The sequence below is a fragment of the Sapajus apella genome, unplaced genomic scaffold (assembly GCF_009761245.1).
Source record: "Sapajus apella isolate SASKATOON/1434 unplaced genomic scaffold, GSC_monkey_1.0 scaffold212, whole genome shotgun sequence".
Lineage (NCBI taxonomy): Eukaryota > Metazoa > Chordata > Mammalia > Primates > Cebidae > Sapajus > Sapajus apella.
In genome coordinates this window covers 202,891-212,804 of record NW_022437152.1, presented here as the reverse complement: position 1 = coordinate 212,804, position 9,914 = coordinate 202,891, and the positions used below count along the sequence as shown (strand labels likewise).

The window sequence follows — 9,914 nt, the reverse complement described above, 5'->3', positions numbered from 1 at the left end:
GCCTTACACCTCACGGCGGGAGCAGCTGACGTCACTCATCGCACCTGTCTTACATCTCACGGCGGGAGCAGCTGACGTCACTCATCGCACCTGTCTTACACCTGACGGCGGGAGCAGCTGACGTCACTCATCGCACCTGTCTTACACCTCACGGCGGGAGCAGCTGACGTCACTCATCACACCTGTCTTACTCTTCACGGCAGGGGCCGGCTCAGCACAGCCGCTCACCGCAAAGAGGGGCGAGAGCAGACACTGGGACCTCAAAACCTGCACAACAGCACTCAGACGCACACTGCTTCTGTCTGCTCAAAACACTCAGGATGATCAGGAAGGAGGCTCCTGTAACAGCCGTCCCCAGAGCCAGCCCCACCCCACCACAGGTGTTGAGACCAGGCCACACTGCCCCAGCCAGGCCAGAGAAGGACCCCTGGCCATAGTCAACAAGCACCTGCCTGGCCGCTCCACAAACAGGACCCGCTCAGCCCGGCCCTACGCCAAACCCACCCCATGGGGCCTGCCCTTGGGGCCTCCTTCCGGGAGTCAGCCCACCCCTGTCCCATCCCCCTCACCGTCCCAGGCCCACTGTCCTGGAGGGTGGACAGTCCAGCAGGAGAGCTGCCTCCTGGCCCCTGCTCTCTGTAGGTGCAGCGCCTCACTGAAGCTCAGTCTGTAGTCATTTCACCCTTGGCACCCAGGCCCCTCCGTTCACTCAAAGATCCCTGAAAACCTAAGAGTCCCACCTGGGCATGACCACGCACACCTGCCCAGGGCAACCCTGTCACCTGCCACCAGCTCCAACCCTGGCTCTTGGCAAAGCTCCCAAGGAGGCCTCAAGCTGCACTTGCCCAAAAAGACAAATAACAAAGCGCTTCCTATACAATGGAGGCGCTGTCTCAGCCTCAACCAGAGGCTGTGGTCCTGGCTGGTAACAGCAGCCAGCCTCCCACGAGGACACATGGACCCCCCTTGAATCCCACCATCCACAGACACAGTGAGCCTGAGAGGCCTGTGAGCATGGCGGAGGCCTCAGGCCCTCTTCTCTGCTGACCATGTGGCCTCCACAAGGGTTTCTGCCCTCAGGTTTTCAGTCATGCTCAGCCTTCAGCCATCTGGCAGGTGTGCACATCTACTTTGTGATAGAAACAACACAGGAAACTAAGCTATGGCCTAGATCACAACCCTCCAAAAATCAAGAGACACACACACAAAAGCCAAGCCACGAAGGATTAATTCAGGGGCTCAAATGCAACATAGTTAAGAAGAATTCTGCGCAGAGAAGTCTAGATGTGGGCAGCCCCAGCATACGCACTGCAGCCTCACTCAGACCTGGGGCTGCAGTGCCACACCGAAAGGACAGGCAGGCCACAGAAGCCACACGGGGCAGCAAATGACCAAATGAGTCCACCAAAAATGCTAATTTTTTTAAGACAGGGTCTCACTGTGTTGCCCAGCCTGGAGTGCACTGACATAATCTCAGCTCACAGTAGCCTCAACCTCCTGGCCTCAGGTGATCCTCCCGCCTCAGCCTCTATAAGCTGGGACCACATCCAGATTGAAAATGTGAACTAAAACACAGAGGCAGAGGAGCCTTGTATCCAGCATCTCACGGGTTCTCAGCTAAGCCCTGCTGGACAGAATCACAGAGCACTAAGGAAATCCTGCAGTGAGACTTGCATCTGTAGCAGGAGAGGACTCAGAAGCCACCACAACTCACAATCTCTTCTCGGATGGAGTAGTCGGCCGTCTCCAGATAGCTCAGCATCTCGGCCACGATCTGTGGGGCATTGCTGCGGTCGCACATGGCGTAGAGGAGGTCCACGGCCCGCTGCCGCACGCTCACGTCCCGCTCGGTCTGGGGAACAAGGCACAGAGTAAGAGGCCGCAGGAGCAAGGCCCAGGCTGGGGGACAGGCTGGGGGACAGGCCTGATACCGCATCTCAAAGCCCACTCTGAGCTTCTCTCACACACACACCCAGGTCCAGGGAGCACGACAGGCACCAGCCACACAGTCCTCCCTCCCCAACGCACCGGCCCCTCCCACTCCCTGCACGGGGGCACATGGGTCGGGACAGCCCAGAATCGAGCCCTGTGCCCTCGCTGACCCCTCCCTCTGCACTCGCTGACTCCTCCCTCCGCACTCGCTGACCCCTCCCTCCGCACAAGCCGGCTTCACTAGCACCCAGTCACTGCCTGGTGCAGGCCGTCAAGGCCTCTCCTCCATGAAGCCAAAGGCCCCACTGCCTCTGGCACTGCCGTGGAGCTGTCCCAGGTTCTCATACCCCACCCCGGAGCCTAAGCTGATGAACCCCCCAGAGGCTCTACAGCATGAGAAAGCCTGAGGCCTGCACGGCTCTGCTACCAGCAAAGGACAGGGGAGTGGCCACCAGCAGCCCTAGTGCTGGCCGTGAGCAAATGAGTGTCAGCCTTTCTGGCAACAGGGAGTGAGTAAAACACACACCAACCAAGACCAAGAAGAATCCAGAAGACCAAATGCCACCATGAGCCCTTGTATGCCACCCGGGATGCCCATGAGCCGCACACAGACACACAGGGGCAGCGGGAGCAGCCCTGCCACAACCCAAGGCTGGCTCAGACAGGGAATGTGGTGGACACGCCTCGGGCGACCTCACGTAGAGCAAACCCTCAGGGGCCACTCTGCAGACTCACAAAGGCTGGCAACAGACAACCTCAACTCGGCTCTTCCAACTCTGAAATTTTAGTCCTCGAAAAAAGTGAGTTTCCTTTGCAAAAGGGGGGTTTTCTTGGAGATAAGGTAAAAAAATTTAATCTTTCTACCAAGAAGAACCATTTCTACTTGTCGGGACTGTGCACGTGCAGGACGGCACACGGGGGCCTGCCCACGGCAGGGAGAGGGCTGCCGGACACTGCGATCACCCTAGCCAGGAGGCAGCGTGACCCTGAACAGTGGCATGCCCTCCTGAGAGTAGGTGTCAGGCGGAGGTCAGCAGCACCAACACTACCTCTATCTCTGCAGGGAGCCAGGAAGCACCGTGTCCCCCAGCCTTCACGGGAAGACCCATGGCACCTGTGCAGGGAGTGAGCGGACCCCGAGGACAGGGACTTGCCTTCAGGGCATTGATGACCGTCTCGATGTGCGTCTTGACAGCCTCGTGGGAGAACTCAGAGCTGGCCAGCGTGCACATGCTCTCCAGGGCCAGGTAGCGCAGGTTGGTCTCCCGGTGCTGCAGGAACTGGCCCAGCTGGTTGCAGGCGCGGACAAGCAGGTTCGGCTCACTGTGTGGAGGGAGGGGAGGCGGGGGGTTTCCTCAACACACACGACACAAACTGGACAGAACCCACGTTCCCTGACGGGTCCAGATGGCAGACAGCAAAGTCACACCACACTCACCGCCACCGTGCTGCTCAGGTGGGAATCCGGGGGCCTCCCCGAATGTGGACGCCCGACCCCTACCCCTGACATCTGGGTTTCGTCCATTCTGTGCCTCCCCACAGTGAGAGTGGCAGCCCATGCGTCCGCCAGAGCCTTCCCAGCACCTCCTGAGCCTCAATCTGCGTCAGGCCCGCAGGAGGCCCGTCAAGCTGTGACCCGCAATGGCCTGTCAGCCAGAGGCACCAGCCCAGGGCAGGGAGAAGGCTGAGGAGGCGGGGAGCACGGCTGCCACCCCAACTCTACTGTCTCCTCAGGATGTGGCTTCTCCTCATGTAACAACAGAGCTTTCTCTAAAATGGGAAACTTCAGTTTTAACAGCCACCAATTCTGAAGCATGACTCTTGGACTGCGTTTTCGTCATTGGAAACCACATTTGTAAAAATGCTACAGTAGCCGATGGGTGGTACCCACTAGCTGTAGAGAGCCTCTGCCTACAGCCTGGCATGTTCCCTGGTTATTGGGAGCCTGCTGGGAGCTGCCATCTCATTCTCACAGGACCCTAAAGCACGGCACCACACACCAGACCCACGCGAGACCACAAGCACTGCATCGCAGGGGCTGAGCAGAAAAGGCGTGGGGGTAGAGGAGGCAGACCCTCCAGCTTGCTCTCCGGCCACCCGCCCTGCGTCTCTGCTCCGCGTGGATGGGCACGGCCGTCTCCAGCACTGACCTAGCACCCTGGACCCACCAAGTGCAGCTTCACAGCCAGCAAAGCCATAGGACACGTGTGCACACACATCCCACCCTCCCCGTCTCCTCTCTGTTCCATCACACAAGAGGCCCATCAGGAGTGGGGATGCCAGCTACTCAGGAGGCTGAGGCAGGAGAATTGCCTGAACCCAGGAGGCGGAGGTTGCGGTGAGCCGAGATCGCGCCATTGCACTCCAGCCTGGGTAACAAAAGTGAAACCCCGCCTCAAAAAAAAAAAAAAAAAAAAAAGGAGTGGGGATGCTCAGGGAAGGAGGAGAAGGCCCCTGTCAGGGATGAGACCACAGTCAGCTAAGCAATCCACAGTGAGCTCAGAGCAGGAGGGGCCGGCTGCAGAGAAAGAAGAAAGGGGTCCGGCAGGGAGCACACGGGCAGGATGAAGGGGAGGCCTGTGGACCGGATAAACTAACTAGGCGTGATTCGCCCAGTCTCATGCCAGTGACAAGGAGCATGTGCACGTGCACATGGTGAAGGCGTCTCCTCAGACGGCCGACCCACCTGTCGTGGTGAATGATTAAGCTGATGGCCTCAAAGAGCACGGCGTTCTTGGCGTTGGAATGCTGGACCTTCTTCGACTTGGGCGGTTCTTGGGCTTTGTTCAAGATGGTCTCCAGGCACTCCGTCAGGCGGCCTCGAACTGCAGGGTCTTCTGGGCAAGACAGAACGGTGCTCACCAGGCTCCCGTGGCCCGCAGCCCGCCCCACCCCACCCTCCCGCTACACCCTCGTATTGTGAGAGCATTTTTAATACTCACTCACATTTGTGTACCCAGCTGGGAGCATTTGCAAAACTGAGAGAGGCTGGGCGCGGTGGCTCACACCTGTAATCCCAGCACTTTGGGAGGCTGAGGTGGCCAGATCACCTGAGGTCAGGAGTTCAAGACCAGCCTGGCCAACATGGTGAAACCCCATCTCTATGAAAATGCAAAAATTAGCCAGGCATGATGGCAGGTGCCTGTGATCTCAGCTACTCAGGAGGATGAGGTGGTAGAATCACTTGAACCCAGGAGGCAAAGGTTGCAGTGAACTGAGATCACCAGCCTGGGCAACAGAGGGACACTCCACCTCAAAAAAAAAAAAAAAAAAAAAGTAAAGTAGAGAAAGAAAGAAAACCTACTGCACAGATCTGATACTACAAAAGCACCAACAGACGCAAACCCTAAGGAAAGTGTAGGCTCTGCAATAACTCCACAAAAGCCAGGGCGCACAGCAGCACCAGCAGCAAGGCCCACACATCAGGAGGCGGGGCCAGTAACACACTTCTTCCAGTCATCAACAAACCACTTGAATCTGAGACAGGGAGTCAGCTGGTGCAGCTTCAGGAGCCTCCGCCCGCGCATTACCTGGGGGTGGGTAGCACTGCAGCAGCCTCAGCAGTTTGACAGACAGCCAGGGAGCAGGGACAAAATAGTAAGTGTAATCCTGAAGATCTGTTGATGCGGACGTCACGATCTGTAACAGCACAGGCAATGAGACACGATGCCCGGCACGAGTCCCCACTGCGGGGACCCAAAGAAAAGCCACATTCTCTCCTCGAGTCAGACCTGAGCTGGAAAAACGGTTTTGTTCCACAGGCCAGGAGCGTCTGACACTGCCTGCGACCCCTCAGGGTCGCTGTGAGAGGTGGCACACACGCCGCACAGCTGAACAGCAGCCCACACTCAGTACAAGACACCACAGCACCTGGATTGGAAACTCCAGTCTTTCCTTTGTGGACAGGAACATGAATGAAACTCGGGCCGGGTGCGGCGGCTCACGCCTGTAATCCCAGCTCTTTGGGAGGCTGAGGCGGGCGGATCACCAGGTCAAGAGATCGAGACCATCCTGGCCAACATGGTGAAACCCTGTCTCTACTAAAAATACAAAAATTAGCTGGGCGTGGTGGCGCACAGCTGTAGTCCCAGCTACTCGGGAGGCTGAGGCAGGAGAACTGCTTGAACCTGGAAGGCGGAGGTTGCAGTGAGCCAAGATAGCGCCACTGCACTCCAGCCTGGAGCCTGGCAACGGACCGATATTCTATCTCAAAAAAAAAAAAAAAGAAAGAGAGAGCACGCGCTAGGCTCCTCAGAAGGAAGAAATATACCCCCAAGAAGCCAGCACCCTAACCCAACCCCACAGCCCCATGGTCCCCCACAGCCCGCCCAGGCGCTGAGCTCGAGGAGGCATCTGCCCGCCTCACTCACATCCCATCTCTCTGTCCAACGTGGCCCTTGGCTTGGCAGAGCCTCCATCAACCTCTTGAACAAACGACTATCACTACAACCTCCACGCATTTCCACTGACAGCTCGGTGACTCCTGTTTCCAGGAGGTCAGGGTAGTTCCTCCCTTCCTACAAAGCTCACATGTGTGACACTTTTAGGCTTTAGGTAAACCTATCCAGAAAAGTTCACCCTGACTCCTGCCCTAAGCTGCAAGATGCCGTCCCAGACGTGGGTCACAGACACCTGCTGCAGGGAAGTGAGCTCTAGGCTGTCTGTCAAACAGAGGGCTGAAAGGCACAAATGCAAAGCAGAAAAGGCAAGAATCACAGCACTTACGTGACAGAGACACGGCCAGTGCGAGTTGTCTCTCAAACACGTATGCAATTAAAGCCAGGCTCACAGAAAAATTTATAGCCTTAAATGTACATATTTGAAACAAATATAAAGAGAAAAGCAACAAAAATTCATCTCAAGGGTTTAAAAAGCAACTAACAAATTAACCCAAAGGAAAGGAAGCTGGGAGCAGTGGCTCATGCCTGTCATCCCAGCACTTTGGGAGGCCGAGGCAGGCGGATCACCCGAGGTCAGGAGTTTAAGACCCAGCCTGGCCAACATGGCGAAACCTTGTCTCTACTAAAAATATAAAAATTAGCTGGACATGGTGGCGGGGGGCGCCTCTAATCCCATCTACTTGGGAGGCTGAGGCAGGAGAATCACTTGAACCCAGGTGGAGGTTGCAGTGAGCCGAGATTATGCTACTGCACTCCAGGCTGGGTAACAGAGCAAGACGCTGACTCAAAAAAAAAAAGAAGAAGAAGAAGAAAATACACACATTTCTCAACTTATAAAATAAACTGAATTCATAATCAGAAAGTTTCCCACAAAGAAAACTCCAGGCCGGGCGCGGTGGCTCAAGCCTGTAATCCCAGCACTTTGGGAGGCCGAGGCGGGTGGATCACAAGGTCAAGAGATCGAGACCATCCTGGTCAACATGGTGAAACCCCGTCTCTACTAAAAATACAAAAAATTAGCTGGGCGTGGTGGTGCGTGCCTGTAATCCCAGCTACTCAGGAGGCTGAGGCAGGAGAATTGCCTGAACCCAGGAGGCGGAGGTTGTGGGTGAGCCGAGATCGCGCCATTGCACTCCAGCCCGGGTAACAAGAGTGAAACTCCATCTCAAAAAAAAAAAAAAAGAAAACTCAAAATTGAAACGGTTTTACCAGTTAATGATAAAAACTGTTTGGCAAATTAGAGAAAGGAACTTCTTTAATGTGATCAAGAGTGCCAACAACAAAACTCCAGAGCAGACATCACACTTAATGGTGAAATACTCGACGCAAACAAAGGACGACCCAGTCTCAGGCCCTTCACAAAACAAGATACCCAAACAGCCAATCAACATGCAAAGTTTCTCGACCTCATTGACAATCGGGCAAATGTAGATTTAAGTCACAAAGAAGCCGATTGTGACGGTGATGCCTGCAATCCCAGCAGTCTGGGAGGCCGAGGCAGGCGGATCACCTGAAGTCAGGTGTTCGAGGCCAGCCTGGCCAACATGGTGAAACCTCATCTCTACCAAAAATATAAAAATTAGCAGGGCGTGATGGTGCAGCCTATGATGTGAGCTACTAAAGAGGCTGAGCCAGAAGAATCTCTTGAACCCAGGAGGCCGAGACTGCACCACTGCACTCTGGCCTGGTCGTCAGACTGAGACTCTGTTTCAAAAAAAAAACACACAAAAAATCCCCAGAGGCTAACACCAGCACATGCTGTGCCAGCCTCCTGCTGCTGGGAAGGCCGGGGAGACCACGGGGGAAGCTGGTCTGGCACCACCTGTGCCCTGACGTTCATGCCACATCTCAACAGACGCCCACAGCATCTCGTGTGCGTGGAAACCAAGGGACATCCAAGACTGCTCACGCTAGAGGGGCCCCAGCAGCCCCAGAGGGCAGGGAGCTAAGTGTCCCACAGGACAGGGGTCAACTGCAGGGGTCAGTTCACACAACCGATTCTATGCAGCATCAAAAACGAACGTGTAACAGCTGCACAGAAAACAAACATTTCACAATCTTGAACAAAACAAAAGAATGTGCGCTGCAGGTCCATCTACATAAAACTCAAAGCACAAAGCTGAACAGCAGCTGTTAGTGCACACGCCAGCCGGTGGGTCCCACGGCAGAGCCAGCAGCGCCCCCCCGTGAGGGACACGGGCCCTGGGTGCCACCCCTCCACCCGAGTGGTACTGGGTGCTCGGTCACATGACAGGAACAGGGAACTGGGCTTCCACACAGACGGGACAGCTCTCAATTAAGAAGAAGGTTGAAAGAGAAGCCAAGTGGGTTTTCACCCCTGAATTTACAAACTGACCACATGCCTTGCATTCTAAAAGTAAGCTAATAAATAAATGAGACAAAACCCACCCTAACTTCTGCTCCCCCACAAACAGACTTACTCTGCTTAGCCTAGAGACGGCCAGAGACACGGAGGTTTTAAACTCTTCTGGGTTCTTCTGTGCCAAAGTGGTGATCAGACTTGTGGCTGCAGTTACCACACCCTGAAAGAAAACACACACAACAGTCAAAACACTTGAAGCTAAACGCTCGTGTTAACCCATCTTCCAAACAAAACCTGAAGCCAACCGGCAACATGCCAGCAGCCCACGGCCACTTCTGCCTATTGGAGAGACCAACAGCGTTCTCCAAGACGGCACACACCGGTTTTCTTCTCCAGCTTCTCCTTAAAAGCTGGGAAACTCAGTTATGCTCAGCCCAGATCCTGCCAGTGTGAAGAGCCAGAGGGCGGCGCTCGGCCACGCAGGTCAAGCACAGGGCTGCACACACCACCTGGCGTGCTGCCCTCTCCTGGCCTGGCCTCCACTGTGGCCTGCACTCGTGCCTCTGATTTAATCATTCCAAGTTCACTGCAGCAGGAGACATCACCTTTAGACTGATTTAAATCTTGACAACCCAGAAGTGAGACCACAGAAAAAAGCAGCTGAAGAAGTCCTTTTCCATTCTCCTTTTTTTTTTGGAAAGTGGTCCTGGCAGTCACTGAACCACAGTCTGGATGAGGCCACCAGGCCCAGCACGCGAGTCTTCCCTCCCTGCTCCTCCTGGCCTCACTGAGAACAGATTCAGACCCCAGGGCACAAGGGGTCCTCCCCAAAGCACCAGGCAGCCTGTTACTGTCCCTGCACAAGCACTAGGGATTCAGTCACTCACACCTCTTGAAAGAAGACTTTAGTTACATAAAGACGTTCTCCCACAAATATTTTAAATAAACGATACCTATTCACTCTGAAAATGCAAACAGCTCTCACGCCTGTAATCCCAGCACTTTGGGAGGCCGAGGCGGGTGGATCACGAGGTCAAGAGATCGAGACCATCCTGGTCAACATGGTGAAAGCCCGTCTCTACTAAAAATGCAAAAAATCAGCTGGGCATGGTGGCGCGTGCCTGTAATCCCAGCTACTCGGGAGGCTGAGGCAGGAGAATTGCCTGAACCCAGGAGGCGGAGGTTGCGGTGAGCCGAGATCGCGCCATTGCACTCCAGCCTGGGTAACAAGAGCGAAACTCCGTCTCAAAAAAAAAAAA

At 55.2% G+C, this 9,914-nt stretch overlaps 1 protein-coding gene across 11 annotated transcripts in view; it reads right to left on the bottom strand.

Moving 5' to 3' along the window:
• Window positions 1-9,914, bottom strand: part of AP2A2 (adaptor related protein complex 2 subunit alpha 2) — a 73,623-nt gene that overhangs the window by 16,235 nt on the left and 47,474 nt on the right. For 8 of the 11 annotated variants that reach the window (XM_032270563.1, XM_032270564.1, XM_032270561.1 and 5 more), the window contains 5 exons: window positions 8,774-8,875; window positions 5,463-5,571; window positions 4,619-4,769; window positions 3,087-3,255; window positions 1,715-1,852 (listed from right to left, as the gene is read on the bottom strand). In XM_032270563.1, the coding sequence (XP_032126454.1) occupies window positions 1,715-1,852; window positions 3,087-3,255; window positions 4,619-4,769; window positions 5,463-5,571; window positions 8,774-8,875 (669 nt within the window). The remainder of the gene's footprint in view (window positions 1-1,714; window positions 1,853-3,086; window positions 3,256-4,618; window positions 4,770-5,462; window positions 5,572-8,773; window positions 8,876-9,914) is intronic. The other 3 variants (XM_032270562.1, XM_032270567.1, XM_032270568.1) reach the window with 2 other exon arrangements.